The sequence below is a fragment of the Tachypleus tridentatus genome, chromosome 3 (assembly GCF_004210375.1).
Source record: "Tachypleus tridentatus isolate NWPU-2018 chromosome 3, ASM421037v1, whole genome shotgun sequence".
Classification (NCBI taxonomy): domain Eukaryota; kingdom Metazoa; phylum Arthropoda; class Merostomata; order Xiphosura; family Limulidae; genus Tachypleus; species Tachypleus tridentatus.
In genome coordinates, this window is record NC_134827.1 from 82,745,130 (window position 1) to 82,765,310 (window position 20,181).

Here is a 20,181-nt window from a genome sequence, read left to right on the forward strand (position 1 = left end):
TAAGAGTTATAATTATTTAAAGCTCTCACGTGTTCCAGTGTTGGGCGAACTATGAATAATCAAATTTTCCGGGGCCGGTACGTTATTGGTTGCTTTATATTTTAGCTTGTATAAGCAAATCCGTGATGAATAAATCCGCGTTGTAGAAGGGCTTTCTGTTACTGCAAGAATCACTTTTTTTTATAAGGCAACAGAATGTTAAATAAAGGTGCTCTCTTCCTGGCAAGAACATAACTTTGACTAGGATGAGTGACTGATTATGTCTTGATTTATTTAATTTTTAAATGTAGTACTGAGAATTTCGAGTTAATTGTAATAACAGTTTCCCGCTGATTTACTTATATAAGTCTTAAAAATAATATTAATTAAAGGATCTGTCTTCCCAACGTCTCGTGCTGGTATTTAGGCAAGCCTACGGATTTACAAAACTAAAATCCGGTGTTCGATTCTCCTTGGTGAACTCAACTGATAACCTGATGTCGCTTTTCTATGAGAAAGTTTGCACAACCACACTCTCCCAGGAAGAACACAACTTTTACTAGGATTGTGCATGAGTTATTGATTATATCTTTGTTTATGTAATTCTTAAATGTAGTCCTGAGAAACTGGAGGTCTTAATAAAAAATTATTATATTTTTCAATTGACAGTACACTTTTAATAAATAAAAATGTTATGGTTTATATCGGTAATATTTATAGAAATAGAGCTTTCAAAATTAAATTGTATTTTTATACACCAAAAAAAAAAACAATACCAATACTCTCAGGGATAAATACTATTCTATTTTTGTTTTAGAAAATGTTCACTTTTTATTTTTTTATGAATGAGAAATGAAAGTTAACATTAAAAAAAACCGCCCTCTCAGCTACGTTTTTGCTAGTAAATGAAATAATTGTTCTATATTTTTTAAATATCGGATACGTTAAACGTTGAATTAAGTTTCTAATTTTTATTTATTGCTATTCTAACCATATGCAAGAAATTTTCCAATATAAATTGTTCCGGTTATAATACCACTAAAAGCAATTGTTTAATAAATCGTCAGTTTTACAACCTTCGTCATCTCTTCTTAGGTAGTACTTTCTTTATTCAGATTGTCTCACTGATCAGATTCTTTAAGATACTGCAAATACTCACATAAATGAAATATTAACCCAATCAGCCCTGACTCAAGGGAGCCAAATTGTCCGTTGGCCTGAGCTCCACAGTAAAAATACATAAAAAGAGATATGTCACACAGAAACAGAGATAACACGAAAATTATTATACAAGAACACATAATTTTTGAGGAAATTATCTGTAATAGGTTTAGTTTTAATCTAGTAACACAACACACTTCGTGATTTACAGGCGCGCCTGCATTCAAACTGTAAATAAATCTCTGGTGCTGAAATAATATAACTCCAATATGCATCCAGAACATCTGCATCACCGCTACCATCAGCCGAACGAGGTCCACGACACCTGGCTTCAGACATATCATTATCACTTTCAGATATTTTTTCTAAATGTCCTCTTCTTTAACTGATTTCAAGTCATCCTCAGGATACGTTTGATCAAATTCCTGTTAATATTTATCTGATTTTTCTAAGCCTTTGTCTTTTGTCACTCGAAGTTCATGGTTTCAGAGAGCTTCGCCACATGCTAAAAAAGTAAGCAAATATCTTTACAAAAACAACGAAATTGGCGCTAAGAGGACGCTAACATTTGCAAAATAATATTACTACTGCACTTACAACTAACCTTTATTCTGATTGGCTCATTTATTTTTAGTTTGCCCTCGTTTAAATGTGGACGTTTCCCACTTCCACCGCGTTGGAAATTTGTATGATAGTTGGGTCTGAAATTCTCGACAATCTGGGACTTCGGTCGGAGTGTGTTTAATATCCAAAACATGAATATAATAGATAAAAAGACGAATTTTTTGTTCATAAAATACATGGATTCATTTTCTATTCACATCATATTTAATAACAGAACCCTCGTCCTCTTGCGGCACGACAGTATGTCTGCAGATTCAAAGTGCTACAAACCGTGTTTCAGTACTCGTGGTGGACAGAACAAGAAAGTCCGTTGTGTAGCTACGTTCTTAATTTTAAACAAACAGAACTTTAAACAACATAATAGTTTCCATCAATATTCATTTAACAAAATACAAATTTGATTTAATTTTAATGTTTGTGTGTGTATTTGTTTTTTCTTATAACAAAGCCACATCGAGCTATCTGCTGAGCCCACCGAGGGGAATCGAACTCCTGATTTTATCATTGTAAATCCGTAGACATACCGCTGTATTACCGGGGGACTTTAATTTTAATTAAAGGCTAAACTGTTCAACTTAGAAAACAAAAAGATATCTTAGGGGAAGAGCATCAAATAATCACTTCACTATTCCAGAAGAAAGCAACTGTCTTGTATTCAAATACAAGTAAACTGATTGTGTTACGTACTATTGCCTGTGGTTTGTAGGCGAGTTTTATCACTGATTTTTATGTTTGTAGATTCTCACTTGTTACAGAAATATTACTGTTTTGGAATTTCTAAATTTATTTATTTTTTAATTTTAATTTTTTTTATGGATGAGTTGAGGTTTATTTTATTCCGTGTTTCAGTTTTTCAAAAGTAATAAGTTGTAAAACATTATCATATACCTGCTACAAACCGAAACATGTCTGGAGAAAAAAAATTGCTACCACGTTTATTTGGAGAAACATTTAATAAACTTATAGTTGAGAAGAAGACTGAACTTTATTATTAATAGCTAGTTATGGAGAGAAGGCACCCAGAGTTTTGTAACTTTGAGAAAACAGTTAACTTTGCTTTTCATGTTGTTGCTTCTTTCTGTGTCAGCAATGAAAGTTATTTATGTCTTTGCCAAGTTACAGCAGAACTAAACATCAGTGTCAGACAGAATAAATCTAAAAAACACCGTATAGTACAAATGTGTGTTACGGAGGATGTCGCAAAAACGCCATTCTCTCCAACTGTGTTCCCAGGCCTACGATGAGAAATATGAAATGCTTGATATGATCTGTTTCTTGTGTATAAAATAGATAACATTGTTTCAGCTACAAATCTGTCTGCGGAAGCATACACTCTTGGTGATGGTCTCTTATGGTCAAACAGCCAACCAACTTCCTGCTACAAATGAAGCAGGTTGACTGAGATTATGGGTAATTCTAGATAAGAATACAGGTAATTTGTCCCAATGCTACGTGAGAACCTGTCAATTTGTTAAATGTAGGACGTGTACTTGGTATGGCAGTATAAGCAGATTACTGTAGGCCAAAAAATCCTATTTAAATTCATCTTCAGAAAAACTAAATGAGTGAGCAGTTTTCAACTGCTCAAAGAATGCTTATACCAATCACGTTAAATTTTGTATCTTTCCTTCTCTGTTGTCTCAGTTCTCTGTCAATGGTTCCATGCTATTTGGTTAATCTCAGTCTCCAGTTTTTCTTTTGAACGGTTCCCACCCAGCATTACACACAGTAGTGAGTAATTCTCTCACAAATTGAGTTCCTACTCTACTTTGGAAAATAATGAAATTCCACAAATTTGAAAAAATAATCTGTTTGAAAATTGTGTTTCACTTGAATATTTGTAACAATCAGCAGGTTGTAAATGAGTTATTTCAAGTATAAAAGTAATTGTTAAAGGTAACAGAGAAATGTACTTGTTTGTTTTATTTCTGTAAAGCTATGCAATAAGTTATCTGTGCTTTGTCCACCACATGAAATCATGTTATTTTTATAAGTTTAACTTCTCATTCTTCTATACCACATAGCTTCCTAACCTCATTACATGTAATTAATTGTACACATAGGCCCGATTCACCATAAGCTTAGTAAAGCCTTTAAAAGGGTCTGGTTGAAATTCTTGATGTAAAATATCACGTTAAAGTGAAATTCATTACTTTTACAGTAACTGCAACCGTATTAATAGTAAATTATGTTAGCGATTATATAATACGATTCACCATACAGTAACACTAGAAATACCAACTAGAAAACCCCAAATTAGAGCAGGCGTAAACTTTGGTAAGTGCAACATGGGGATCATAATGCAGACACTCTCTCGATGTGTGTTTTGTATTACCAGTTACAGGTGGAACAAAATAGTGTTATAGCTACTGAGGTGGGATTTCACGCTTTACTGCAACAAGTAGTCTCCAGTCTCCTGGTGAACCCTAATTTTTAGACTTTGCATAACATAAAGATTGAAGACCATTAAGATATAATGTGCTTTTGTATTAGTATACGAAAATGAATTTTAATGAACACAAACAAATCAAAACATTAGATATTTTTACCAGAAATTTGCGAAGTATATTGCAGAAGGAACAATGTGACCTAACCATGAAACGATATAGCGAATAATCATGGAATCAGTAGACTTTATAAGTAGGGTTGGCCAGAGTACTCAATGTACATAATAAAAAATGCACATTAAAAATTAAGAATTAGGGTTCACTTAAAGAAATCTTTGCCACTCACTTTCATTTCTTTCTCTACCCAACAAGCCCAAAAATGAGGCAAAGAAAAAATTACTGAAATACCAAACTATAAAGTAACCAACTCATCAAACTTTTCATCTTTCTTCTTCTTGTTTCAAGTAAATTAACACTCACTTCAGTTCTTTGTCAATTTGTGCTTATCACGAATCTCTACAATGGGAATTCTCTGCTTTGCCCACCAGGGTATCGATACTCAGGTTTTAGTGATATAAACCTTCACATTTGCTCCTGAGCCCTTTTTAGCTCATTGTTGCCCTGTTAATCTATTGAGCCAGATATTTAAGCGAATCACCTATTGTGATACATACAAAGAATGTGTTACCTATTAACAATTAGTATAATAATTCAGCAATTTAATATAATGCATTCTACAAACCAGGTATTTAACAAGTTATCTTATTCAGAAATAAACAAGTTGTTCAAGTTAAAGTACAAATTCATACAGCCAATAATGTTTCGTCTGATACTAAACAGATACCAAGAGGACAACGAACGAAAAGACATGTGAGTATTTATACTTATCCCTTAAAATATACGTTCACAGGGGTGGACAAAAATATATTCCCATCTTTAAAATATTGTTAATTTGTAAAATATTTTATTATATAACTGAAAAAATAAGTAAAACTATGTTTCCAGAACACACTCTACGAAATCAGTTCAAATGTGATCTCATATATTAATGTTTAACACTGGCTTTCATAAATACCAGAGCTTTTCATGATTTTAATTACATATTCTTATTTAAAATGTTGTGAACTAGTTTAGTTTTAGATCTTCTTGTCGCAGTTAGCCTAAAATAATCGAACGTAAAAATTGATCTCAAAATAACACAAACCACTTTCACAAATTAATATTTAATCAGCATTCCCTTGGATTTCAGTACTGATTCACCTAACGTACATGGCATATTATCAATGAGTTTGTATAGATATTCCTGAGATTATTTTTTTTAGAAATGGGGAACGACTCAGAGACCCTTATCATTCACGAGTGTCTCAACCAGGATTTTAGTGACGTAAACCCTCAGAATTACTGCTAACCCATTTGGGATTTCTTTTGCGTGTGATTTAACTTTTGATCTCACAAAAGCTAGTGTTTTAAACCAAAGGTTTGTTTGTTTTTGAATTTCGTGCAAATCTGCTTGAAGGCTATATACAGTAGCCATCTCTACTTTTAAAATGATAAACTAGAGAGAAGCCATCTGGGCAACATCACCTACTGTCAGTCTTTTGAGTTCCTTTTATCAGCAAAAATTAAATGGCGAGCATTTTCGGGAACAGGATTCGCCCCAATGTTCATCAGGTTGTGAGTTCAGAGCAATAACCATCAAGCATTAACCGAAAGAGAAAGTATTTTCACTTTGAATGAATACACTTGAAATTAAATGGTTAAAAAAAGAAAAAAAATATATTAAGAAGTTATTACAGTCGAAGAATTATTTATTTTATGATAAAAGATGCTTATTAATAAACCAATCGTTGATGAGTTATTTTGTTTTCAAATATCTATTTCAAGTTCTGAAAATGAAAACGCTAGTTGTAATAAAGAATGTTCAATAACGTTACTTTATCCTCGTTTTATAATATTGTTTACAATATGATCTTCAAATTGTGTGTTTGTTTTCTGTATTTCGCGCAAAGCTACACGATTGCTGTGAAAGTAAGTTTTTTTTGTTTCTGGAATTTCAGGCAAAGCTATTCAAGGACTATATGCGCTAGCCGTTCCTAAATTAGCAGTGTAAGACTAGAGGGAAGGCAGCTAGTCATCACCACCCACCGCCAATTCTTGGGCTACTCTTTTAGCAACAAATAGTGGGATTGACCGTCACATTATAACGCCCCTACGGCTCAAAAGGCGAGAATATTTGGTGCGACGAGGATGCTAACCCGCGACCCTCAGATTGCGAGAAGAGCGCCCTAACCAGTTGGCCATGCCAGGCCCTAATAAACTGATTAAGTAGTAAATTCTATCTCCTATGTATTGGAAGAGGTAGCGTTTATTACGTGAGTAACATCAAATCTATATATATAAATGACTGAGTAGGTGTTGGTTCCTGAGACCAATATTAAACATTTGTTTTTTATGGCTGTCTTATAAGATTCCAATAAAGATAAAGACTGAAGTAGTCAGATTTTCTGACCACTTATTGTTATATGATGAGTATTTTTGTAGTGTAGGTCTCACCTCCGAGTGACAGAGAGCGATCTCCTTGGATCCACAGTCTGAGCATGTTAACCTCTCAGTTACCTAATCTGTGAGAAATTGCAAGCTTCTAACGATCGAAAAAGATAATAGTAGAAACTCTGTTGAGTTGGGTTCTTTCAACAGAGACGTTTATCACAATTTTACGAGATGCTTACCTCAAATTATCCTCTCATAAATCACTTAATTCGAGAACAACTTCAAACATAAAACTAATATTTAATACTACAGATATCTGCGACATATTACTGTAGTGTGACGTTTAAGAAATAGATAAAGTGTGAATCACTTAATGAATCATGTTACTTTAATTAGAATTATGCACGGCCATAGTCAGTACACCTGCATCAATATGTCACGAAATGTAGAAACCAATAGCGATCAAGTCTGGAAAACTGCTAATTTATTATTCACTTATGTCTATACAAGTTTCATATGTTTTTATTAAATACAGTTTTTTAAGATAGCTTAGAGTTGAATACTGAGACCAAAACAACTAAGCATGGATGTTATGTATTTCTAAATCAAGATTTACTGTTCCTCACGCAATGTTAATTCAAAGAGGAATATCAAAGTGAGTTCGTCTAATTTTCATCGATGTTCTTTTAAGTGAAACACTCGATCCACCGAAAGTGTTCCAACTAATTCCTTTCCAAGATCCAGAAGATTTTCCACTCTTATGGTAAACCCCATTTAAGTTACTGTGCACACAAGTTTTAAACCACCATCCACCATTACCACCATATTCAGAAGAACAACTTTTCGTGTTTTCATCGTTGTCTTGATCTACTGTTGAGAAACGTGAACCGTTGTGGTACTTTAGTGAATCACCTGTTGAGATACACAAAAAATAATTGTTAACAATATCTATAACAACATATTAGTTAATATGACAGTTTATTATAATGTATTATACAAACCAAAACACAATATAATTCTGAAATAAATCTTCAACAAACTATTTAGTTTGAAGTCAGATGACTGAAGGTCCACTTTTGTATTTTTTCTTAAATTAATGTTTTCAGCCTACGTAATTTCCTAACATTAAAAACCAACCATATGATTAACAAATTTCCTTTTATGAGAAATATTAGAAAAATAAATGAGATAGAAATAATTTCTATAAGTAACTCAAACCCCTTTCACTACTGATAAATTGTTTTTCGATCTTAAGCACAGTGTATCTACTGAAGACATCGAAACCCGACTTTTAGAATCATAAGCCTCAGATTTAACGCTCACCCATAAACATCATACTTCTAAATATTGTGTATATGTTTTGAAAGAACTATATCTTGTACCTCACTTGAAACTTGAACAACGAAAATTCAGGTTTTAATTCCTGTTATCAAAAAATCTACTTTTAAGTTGTTTCCGTATAAAAAACCCATAAGATAATTTACTTATGAAATAATATAAATACTTTTAGCTTAGCTTGATTCATTAAAAAGTTCCCATTTGTAAATATTCCTTTAACGTACATGGTATTAAAAGTTCTTCCTGAGATAAAATATACTGATTGTTTAATTAGTCCAAAATGAAAATATCAAACTTATTATATCCATAACAACTTTTTTAACAGTTAAACCTAACCAAGTAATTCTAACTTTTGAAAGAATTTGTACTTTTTTAAAATATATAATAAGCACAAAGTTGCACATTGATCTATCTGTAGCACAAAAATCCGCAGTTACACTGTTAGACCACTCGTGGTCCACTATATTAAGATAACTAACGATAAGTATACAATGTTTTACATATATATATAATAAATAAATGTTTATTTATTTGTATATTGATAAATGTGTTGTGTCACACCAAACAAGCATTACGTCGTTTAGGAAAGAAACTATTACACTATATCATAAAAATATCTTATGCAATGTTCGTTTCGACAAGTTTACAAAAGTGACGACTACATTTGATACCAAGAAAGTATTATGTGGTTTAGAGATCTGTTGAACTTTTGTAACGTGTGTCACTGCAAGAAAAGACATACATGTTTTTTAAGAGAGAAATTCATGTTTTTTATCTATTACTTTCACGTCTTTTGTCACTTAATATTCCTCAAATGAAAGGATGTAGTTTGTAAAACTGATGGTTTATGTTTATAAAATATTTCCTTTCAATGGCATTGAACGTATGAGATTTTTTATATTGGGAAATTTCTCACATATGGTAAAAAAACAGAATTAAATAAAAAATAGAATATTAATTTCATGTACGACGTATACGATGTTATAAAAATGTCGAGCAATTATTCCATTTATATTAATCATTATAACCAAAAATATTCATTTCACGTTATAAAATTATAGGTGGAAATAAAGCCTAAACAAATTATCTTACCGGCATCGCCACTGTAGGAGCCAAGGAACATCTGATATTTTCTTCTCTCACTCAACACAAGAAAATGTGAAAACTTAGCATATGTTGTTTTACCGTTGAAATCTTCTAAATCCACTCTAAGTTCCACATCCTTGTAGTTTGTTAAGGCAAATATTTTGTCGTTTCCTTAATAACAAATTGATAATGTACGTTGTTGTAAAAGACAAATCATTTCATAAATGACAATATTTTAATGATATAAAACAAATAAAGGGACAAAAATATTAGTTTATAAGATAAACAAACTAATTAAAATACAGACATAAATAACTAACATAATAAGGTCGATCATGTTTATCAATCAAATCATCATGAACTATTGAAAAAGGGAATATCAACAGTAACTATTCTATATCTGCAGGTGTGACGTTGACAGGCTTCATTAAAATGCATTACACAACGTATAGAGGGGTAATCTAACTATTAATAACGTTACTCAAAATAAGATAAATATATTAGTGATTTCCACAAAACTTTTCGTAGTCTAACTTCGAAAAAAAGAGGCTCGTACAAACAATGTGTGAATGTGAGTATATATTATATATGTTTATATTATATACACTTATATTATATCCACACATTAACTCATCCTTTATTATAAACAGAAAACTCACCAAGCCAAAAATCTTCCTTTAATGATCCAAATCCAACACTGTACTGGTACCACGATCTATTGAAAACTTGAGGAAGTTCGTTGTAGTATCCACGACGTTGAATTACCTCCAGAAATAAAATTTAAGTTTTTTTCGCAATCTTATTGCGAAATATGTTAAATATAAGAACAAAATAAGTAAAGTTACAATAGCATATTTTCAATCAAATTAAATTAATTATTTTCAATAACAACTTTTTAAAATGTGGTTATGTTGTACAGTCTCAAAGAAATAATTTAAAAATCACATAAATTTTAAACTTATGTTAATATTTTATTCGCAGAGTAGAAATTATCACTATGGAAATGAAGTATGCAAATATTACATTAAACTATTACCGTCCATCCACCACCTTCTGTGTCCATGTCACATACAACCTTAATTGGTGTGTTGAAGAACCGTGGCCAAATAGAGTAGACCTGGTTACTGTCCGTATAACCTCTGAGTCTTAGATCTGCACAGTCTGTGAACATTGTGGCATTAAGGCTAGTCTTGGTTTCTGGTGTTGGAGATGTGCCTTTAAATTACATCAACAGCTGACTTTAAACATGTTACATTTGTTCTTAACCTAACATTTATCTTTACCAACTATGATTTCATTTTTGTTCGTGATAGAAGCACTATAATTATTTTCCAATGATCGCCCTTTCATAGAAAAACATCCCATGTTTTGTGTTCATATTCATACGTATTCACATATTTACTAATAAGTACCCTTATACACATGTTTACAATTAACAATATCTTACAAATCTAAATGCAGATGATAATAATGGAACCTGTATTATATTAACAATTATTCAACCAGTATTTCTAATATGCTGGGTCTAAATACAGAAATTCTCTATTCAAACTTCAATGTCAATTAAGTTTCTTAATGGCTGTTAATTTTGCTGTTAATAAATTGTAAAACATCTTTCTTGTACGTTTATGACTTTTGTTTTCTTGTAACAAATTAATAACAGAATGTTAAATAAAGGTATTCTTTTCCTGACAAGAACATAACTTTCTCTGGGATGAGTGATTGATTTACGAAATTTTTAATGTACTACTGAAAAACTCGAGTTCTTAGTAGAAAGAGTTCTTCGCTGATCTACTTCTAAGACTTAAAAAACAATATTAATTAAAGGAAGTGTCTTCGCAGCGTGTCCTGTTGGTAGAGCGGTAAGCTTACGGATTTATAAAACTAAAGTCAGGTGTTCGAATTTTTTCGGTGGACTCTGCTGACAGCCTGACGTCGTTTTGCTATGAGAAAGCACACATAAACACATTTTTCCAGGAAAAACATAACAATTATTAGGATTGTGCATGAGTGATTGATTATATCTTGGTTTATGTAATTCTTAAATTCAGTCCTGAGAAACTGGAGGTCTTAATAAAAACTATTATATTTTTTAATTACCAGTACAATATTAATAAATAAAATTATTATCGTTTATATCAATTATTTCAAAATCAATTCGTTTTTATATAGCTAAAAAGCACAATCCGAATACGTTTCTCGCGCTCTGTTTCCCAGAGAACAATACTATTTTTGTTTTTGTTTTAGAAAATGTTCACTTTTTTATTTTTTATGAATGAAAGAATGAAAGTTATGATTAGAAAATAACCACCCTTTTAGCTACGATTTTGCTAGTAAATGAAAGAATTGCTCTATATTTTTTAAATATCGGATACGTTAAATGTTGAATTAAGATTCTAATTTTTAGTTATTGCTATTCGAATCATGTGTGAGAAATTTTCCAATGTACACTGTTATAACACCACTAAAAAAACAATTGTTTAATAAACTATCAGTTTTACAACCTACGACATCTCTTCTTAGGTTGTACTTTTTATATTCAGATCGTCTTACTGATCAGATTCTTTAAGATACTGCAAATACTCATATAAATGAGGTATTAATCCAAACAGCCCTGACTAAATGGAGCATAATTATCCCTTGGCCTGAGATCCACAGCAAAAAAAAATAAAAAGAGATATGTGACACAGAAACACAGATTACACAAAAACACATAAAGTTTGAGGACATTATCTGTAATAAGTTTACTTTTATTCTAGTACGAATACAGGACCTTCCTGTGCCGGTCTTCCCAGCATGTTGACCCGCGTTTGATGCCCATACATTTATTAAAGGGGGGGACACCAAATTGAAAGGAATGTCCATGTACGTTACTCCAGGGTTGTTTCTTTTATATCGGAGGTGTGTTTCACCGCACACAACACACATCGTGATTTCCAGACGAACCTTCTTTGTTACCATCAAACTGTAAATAAATCTCTGGTACCGAAATAATATTACTCCAACGTGCATCTAAAACTTCTGCATCATCGGTACTATCAACCGATCGAAGACCAAGACACCTGGCTTGAGGCATATCATCATCACTTTCACATTCTTTTTCTAAACCTTCTTCACCTGCAACTGATTTGAAGTCATCCTCAGGATACGTTTGATCGAATTCCTGTTCATCTTTATCTGATTCTTCTAATTTTTGCGATAGCTCAACAGTTGTAAACATCCTAAGCCCCTTTGTCTTTTCTCACACGATGTGCTTGGTTCCAGAGACCTACGCTTTATGCTAAAAGCTTAGCAAATATCTTTAGAAAAACTACGAAATTGGCGCTACCAGGAGGTTGCAATTTGCAAAATAATATTAATACCGCACTCACAGCCAATCTTTATTTTGGTTGGCTCATTTATTTTTAGTTTGATCTCGTTTAAATATGGGCGTTTTCCATTCCCACTATACTGGAAATTCGTCTGACAGTCTGGGGTAAAATTCTCGACAATCCGGGAATACCGTTTGAGTGTGTTAAATACCTAAAACATGAATATAATGGATAAAAAAATTTTTTTTTGTTCAGAAAACACATGGATTCCACATCATATTTAATAACAGAACCCTCGCCCTCCAGCGACACAGAAGTATGTCTGCAGAATCACAGTGCTAAAACACGTGTTTCAATACTTGTGGTAGGCAGAACAAAATAGTCCGTTGTGTAGCCCTGTGTTTAATTTGGAACAAGCAAACAGAATTTTAAACAAGATAATAGTTTCCATCAATATGCATGAAACAAAATACAAATTTGATTTAATTTTAATATGTGTGTGTGTGTATTTCTTATTGCAAAGCCACATCGGGCTATCTGCTGAGCCCACCGAGTGGAATCGAACGCCTGATTTTAGCATTGCAAATCCGTAGACGTACCGCTATACTAGCGGGGAGTTTTCATTTTAATAAAATGCTAAATTGTGCAACTTAAAAAGTAATCAGATCTTAGGTAAAGAACATCATATAATCAGTTCACAATTCCAGAAGAAAGCAACTGTCTAATATTTAAATACAAGTATACAGTCTGTTTGTTACATTTTAAATAAGGTATGGTCTTCCACTTTGCAAAACATAGAGTAATTGTAACAACACAATTATGTTATCTTAAAGCTGGTAACGGTAATGGATAAAATAAATCATTCAGTAAATGTTAATACAACTGTTTAAAAAATATTTAAATGGTTTTCTATCATATATTCATATTTCCTAAACCTCCGTTGATGCTCACAAATCTATAAAAACAATCGAAATCTTGAAGTTAAACTTTATTAATTAAGAAATAATATTTATTTTTATTTATCGTTCTAAATATTTCTCTTGTTTGACTTTCTAATACTGGTTCTAAAATAGAGCTTGAACAGTAGGTTTATGCCTTATTTCCATATGTTGTGCAACTTCTTCTAATAAAACTTATAAATGATTTTGGAATCTCGCAGTTCCTTTATATCCAAACACTTTCTAGCTAATAATCACGAATCTTAAGAAACACAGTGTAGTTTCCTTTGCAAATGTCTCAGAAACACTCACAGACCTTTATCGTTCACGAGTGTCTTAACCTGTATTTTAGTGACGTAAGCCCTCAGTTTTACTGCTAAGCCATTTGGAATTTTTTTGTGTGTGATTTAACTTTTGATCTTATGAAAACTAGTGTTTTAAACCAAAGGTTTCTTTGTTTTTAAATTTCGTGCAAATCTGCTTGAAGGCTATGTACGATAGCCGTCTTCACTTTTAAAATGATAAACTAGAGAGAAGCCAGCCAGGCAACAAAAGAGAAATTAGTTTTACTTTGAATGAATACACTTGATATTAAATGGTTAAGAAAAGAAAAAAAATCTTTAATATATTAAAGTTATTACAGTCGAAGATTTATTTATTTTATGATAAAAGATGCTTATTAATAAACCAATCGTTGATAAGTTGTTTTTTTTCAAATATGTATTTCAAGTTCTGAAAATGAAAACGCTAGTTGTAATAAAGAATGTTCAATAACGTTACTTTATCCTCGTTTTATAATATTGTTTACAATATGATCTTCAAATTGTGTGTTTGTTTTCTGTATTTCGCGCAAAGCTACATGATTGCTGTCGAATTAAGTTTTTTTGTTTCTAGAATTTCAGGCAAAGCTATTCAAGGACTATATGCGCTAGCCGTTCCTAAATTAGCTGTGTAAGACTAGAGGGAAGGCAGCTAGTCATCACCACCCACCGCCAATTCTTGGGCTACTCTTTTAGCAAGAAATAGTGGGATTGACCGTCACTTTATAACGTCCCCACGGCTCAAAAGGCGAGCATATTTGGTGCGACGGGGATGCGAACCCGCGACCCTCAGATAACGATTCGCACGCCTTAACCCTCCTGGCCATGCCGGGCCATAAATGTAAGTACTCAGATAGTCATCACCACTCACTGACAACTCTTGGGCTAATCTTTACCAACGAATAATAAGATTGACCGCATATCATTACGCCACACGGCTGAAAGGAGTGAGCATGGTTGTCGTGACGGTGATTCGAACTCGCAACCCTCAGATTGCGAGATGAGCGCCCCAACTAGTTGGCCATGCCAGGCCCTAATAAACTGATTAAGTAGTAAATTCTATCTCCTATGTATTGAAAGAGGTAGCATTTATTACGTGAGTAACAACAAATCTATATATATATATAAATGACTGAGTAGGTGTTGGTTCCTGAGACCAATATTAAACATTTGGTTTTTATGTTTGTGTTATAAGATTTCAATAAAGATGGACACTGAAGTAGTCAGATTTTCTGACCACTTATTGTTATATGATGAGTATTATTCTAGCGTAGGTCTCACCTCCGAGTGACAGGGAGCGAACTCCATGGATCCACAGTCTGAGCATGTTAACCTCTCAGTTACCTGATCTGTGAGAAATTGCAAGCTTCTAACAATCGAAAAAGATAATAGTAGAAACTCTGTTGAGTTGGGTTCTTTCAACAGAGACGTTTATCACAATTTCGTTAAATACAACCTCAAATGATCCTCTCATAAATCACTTAATTCGAGAACAACTTCAAACATAAAGCTAATATTTAATACTACAGATATCAGCGACATATTACTGTAGAGTGACGTATAAGAAATAGTTTAAGTGTGAATCACTTAATGAATCATGTTACTTTAATTAGAATTATACACGGCCATAGTCAGTACACCTACATTAATATGTCACTAAATGTAGAAACCAATACCGATCAAGTCTGGAAAACTGCTAATTTATTATTCACTTATGTCTATACAAGTTTGATATGTTTTTATTAATTACAGTTTTTTAAGATAGCTTAGAGTTGAACACTGAGACCAAAACAACTAAGCATGGATGTTATGTATTTCTAAATCAAGATTTACTGTTCCTCACACAATGTTAATTCAATGAGGAATATCAAAGTGAGTTGGTCTAATTTTCATCGATGTTCTTTTTAAAGAAACATCGCCTCCACCAAACGTGTCCCAACTAATTCCCTTCCAAGTTTCAGAAGATTTTCCACTCTTATGGTAAACCCCATTTAAATTACTGTAAACACAAGTTTTAAACCACCATCCACCATTACCACCATATTCAGAAGAACAACTTTTCGTGTTTTCATCGTTGTCTTGATCTACTGTTGAGAAACGTGAACCGTTGTGGTACTTTAGTGAATCACCTGTTGAGATACACAAAAAGTTATTGTTAACAATATCTATAACAACATATTAGTTAATATGACAGTTTATTATAATGTATTATACAAACCAAAACATAATATAATTCTGAAATAAATCTTCAACAAACTATTTAGTTTGAACTTAGATACGAAAGGTCCACTTTTGTATTTTTTTCTTAAATTAATTTTTTCAGCCTACGTAATTTCCTAACATTATAAACCAACCATACGATTAACAAATTTCCTTTTATGACAGATATTAGGAAAATAAATGAGATAGAAATAATTTCTGTAAGTAACTCAAACCCCTTTCACTACTGATAAATTGTTTTCTCGTTCTTAAGCACAGTGTATCTACTGAAGACATCGAAACCCGACTTTTAGAATCATAAGCCTCAGATTTAACGCTCACCCATAAACATCATACTTCTAAATATTGTGTATATGTTTTGAAAGAACTATATCTTGTACCTCACTTGAAACTTCAACAACGAAAATTCAGGTTTTAATTCATGTTATCAAAAATTTACTTTTAAGTTGTTTCCGTATAAAAAACCCATAAGATAATTTACTTATGAAATAATATAAATACTTTTAGCTTAGCTTTATTCATTGAAAAGTTCCCATTTGTAAATATTCCTATAACGTACATGGTATTAAAAGTTCTTCCTGAGAAAAAATTTACTGATTGATTAATTAGTCCAAAATGAAAATATCAAAATTATAATATCCATAACAACTTATTTAACAGTTAAAGCTAACCAAGTAATTCTAACTTTTGAAAGAATTTGTGCTTTTTTGATATATATAATAAGCACAAAGTTGCACATTGATCTATCTGTAGCATAAAAATCCGCAGTTACACTGTTAAACCACTCGTGGTCTTCTGTATTGAGATAACTAACGATAAGTATACAATGTTTTACATATATATATAATAAATAAATGTTTATTTATTTGTATATAGATAAATGTTTTGTGTCACACAAAACAAGCATTACGTCGTTTAGGAAAGAAACTATTACACTATATCATAAAAATATCTTATGCAATGTTCGTTTCGACAAGTTTACAAAAGTGACGACTACATTTGATACCAAAAAAGTATTATGTGGTTTAGAGATCTGTTGAACTTTCGTAACGTGTGGCACTGAAGGAAAAGACATCCATGCTTTTTAAGAGAGAAATTCATGTTGTTTATCTATTATTTTCACGTCTTTTGTCACTTACTATTCCTCAAATGAAAGGATGTAGTTTGTAAAACTGATGGTTTTTGTTAATAAAACATTTCCTTTCAATGGCATAAAACGTATGACATTTTATATTAGAAAATTTCTCACATATGGTAAAAACAGAATTAAATAAAAAATAGAATATTAATTTCATGTACGACGTATACGATGTTATAAAAATGTCGAGCAATTATTCCATTTATATTATTCATTATAACCAAAAATATTCATTTCACGTTATAAAATTATAGGTGGAAATAAAGCCTAAACAAATTATCTTACCGGCATCGCCACTGTAGGAGCCAAGGAACATCTGATATTTTCTTCTCTCACTCAACACAAGAAAATGTGAAAACTTAGCATATGTTGTTTTACCGTTGAAATCTTCTAAATCCACTCTAAGCTCCACATCATTGTAGTTTGTTAAGGCAAATATTTTGTCGTTTCCTTAATAACAAATTGATACTGTACGTTATTGTAAAAGAGAAATAATTTCATAAACGACAATATTTTAATGATATAAAACAAATAAAGGGACAAAAATATTAGTTTATAAGATAAACAAACTAATTAAAATACAGACATAAAGAATTAACATAATAAGGTCGATCATGTTTATAAATCAAATCATCATGAACTATTGAAAAGGGAATATCAACAGTAACTATTCTATATCTGTAGGTGTGACGTTGACAGGTTTCATTAAAATGCATTACACAACGTACAGAGGGGTAATCTAACTATTAACGTTATTCAAAATAAGATAAATATAATAGTGATCTCCACAAAACTTTTCGTAGTCTAAAATCGAAAAAAGAGGCTCATACAATGTGTCAATGTGAGGATATATTATATACATTTATATTATATACACTTATATTATATCCACACATTAACACATCCTTTATTATAAACAGAATACTCACAAAGCCAAAAATCTTCCTTTAATGATCCAAATCCAACACTGTACTGGTACCACGATCTATTGAAAACTTGAGGAATTTCGTTTTAGTATCCACGACGTTGAATTACCTCCAGAAATAAAATTTAATTTTTTTTCAAATTTAGCTTTTTATTTGTTATTAAACACAATTTTATTGCGAAATATGTTAAAGATAGGAACAAAATAAGTAAAGTTACAACAGTATATTTTCAATCAAATTAAAATAATTATTTTCAAATAACAACTTTTTAAAATGTGGTTATGTTGTACAATCTCAAAGAAATAATTTAAAAATCACATAAATTTTAAACTTATGTTAATATTATATTCGCAGAGTAGAAATTATAACTATGGAAATGAAGTATGCAAATATTACATTAAACTATTACCGTCCATCCACCACCTTCTGTGTCCATGTCACATACAACCTTAATTGGTGTGTTGAAGAACCGTGGCCAAATAGAGTAGACCTGGTTACTGTCCGTATAATCTCTGAGTCTTAGATCTGCACAGTCTAATATGCTGGGTCTAAATACAGAAATTCTCCATTCAAACTTCAATGTCAATTAAGTTTCTTAATGGCTGTTAATAAATTGTAAAACATCTTTCTTGTACGTTTATGACTTTTGTTTTCTTGTAACAAATGAATAACGTCAGAATATGTGAGCACTTTTGTTTAAATTAAGAAGGAAAGTGAATGATAAATATCTTTAACTAAAGAAATCTGACCTTTCATCTTTTCTTTAATCACATTCACCATTCCCCACACAGTCGTAGGTAAAGCGTCCAAGATGTCATTCAAGTCATAGCGGGAAACATCAGACGTTACTCCACCCACAGGTCCTGAAAGTAAAATTCCGGTTAACCCTAAACACATAATATGCAACAAAACTTTAGAATATGCTAAGCTTTTCATAATTTTCTGATCTGCTGAACGTTAGTGAAGAAAGATTTCTGACGTGACCTAGGTTGATGATACGAGGAAGTCGATGAATGTCGTGTAAATCACACTTATATAGAGGATGTGTTATTCAAATACTGCTTATTTCAAGCATGGTTCTGAGAATTGTTTTTGACGATAATTGTTTTTACTTTTAAAATGATAAACTAGAGAGAAGCTAGCTAAGCAACATCACCTACTGTCATTGTTTTGAGTTACCTTTTATCAACAAAATTAAATGGCGAACATTTTCGGGAACAGGATTCGCCCCCGTGTTCATCAGGTTGTGAGTTCAGAGCAATAACCATCAAGCATTAACCGAAAGAGAAAGTATTTTCACTTTTAATGAATACGCTTGATTTTAAATGGTTAAGATAAGAAAAAAAAAACTTTAAGATATGAAGAAGTTATTACAGTCGAAGTATTATATATTTTATGATAAAAAATGCTTATTAATAAACCGATCCTTCATAGGTTATTTTTCTCAAATATCTATTTCAAGTTCTGAAAATGAAAACGCTAGTTACAATGAAGAATGTTCAATGATGTTACTTGATCCTCGTTTTATAAAATTGTTTGTAAAATGTTCTTACAAATTGTTTGTTTGTTTTCTGAATTTCGTGCAAAGCTGCACGATGTCTATCAATGTAAGAACGCAGCTAGTCATCACCACTCAACGACAACTCTTGGGCTAATCTCTAACAACGAATAGTGAGATTGACCGCATATCATTACGCCACACGGCTGAAAGGTGTGAGCATGTTTGTCATGACGGTGATTCGAACCCGCAATCCTCAGATTGCGAGAAGAGCGCCCTAACCAGTTGGCCATGCCAGGCCCAAATAAACTGATTACGTAGTAAATTCTATCTCCTATGTATTGGAAGAGATAGCGTTTATTACGTGAGTAACATCAAATCTAGATATATATATATAAACGACAGAGCAAGTGTTATTTCATTACACCAATATTAAATATTTGATTTTTATGTTTGTTTTATAAGATTTCAATAAAGATGGATACTGAAGTAGTCAGATTTTCTGACCGCTTAGTGTTATATAATCAGTATTCTTATAATATAGGTCTGACCTCCGAGTGACAGAAAGCGATCTCCTTGGATCCACAGTCTGAGCATGTTAACCTCTCAGTTACCTGATCTGTGAGAAATTGCAAACTATTAATAATCGAAAAAGATAATAGAAGAACTAGAAACTGTGTTAAGTTGGGTCCTTCTACAGAAATGTTTATCACAATTTTATAACATGCTTACCTAAAACGATCCTCTCATAAATTACTTAATTCG

The 20,181-nt window shown here is 31.9% G+C and overlaps 2 protein-coding genes across 2 annotated transcripts; both read right to left on the reverse strand.

Annotated features, from left to right (window-relative positions):
- Positions 1-7,103: 7,103 nt before the first annotated feature.
- Positions 7,104-18,950, reverse strand: LOC143247357 (techylectin-5A-like). The gene is made up of 5 exons (XM_076495285.1): positions 18,668-18,950; positions 10,102-10,280; positions 9,725-9,830; positions 9,072-9,236; positions 7,104-7,553 (listed from the first exon to the last, which is right to left on the reverse strand). Exons 1-5 carry the CDS (start codon positions 18,852-18,854, stop codon positions 7,279-7,281), a joined length of 912 nt encoding a protein of 303 aa, XP_076351400.1. The 5' UTR covers positions 18,855-18,950; the 3' UTR covers positions 7,104-7,278.
- On the reverse strand, positions 15,319-18,466 carry LOC143247359 (angiopoietin-related protein 7-like). Its single transcript, XM_076495286.1, has 4 exons — positions 18,328-18,466; positions 17,922-18,027; positions 17,278-17,442; positions 15,319-15,763 (listed from the first exon to the last, which is right to left on the reverse strand). Exons 3-4 carry the CDS (start codon positions 17,306-17,308, stop codon positions 15,489-15,491), a joined length of 306 nt encoding a protein of 101 aa, XP_076351401.1. The 5' UTR covers positions 17,309-17,442; positions 17,922-18,027; positions 18,328-18,466; the 3' UTR covers positions 15,319-15,488.
- Positions 18,951-20,181: the final 1,231 nt, after the last annotated feature.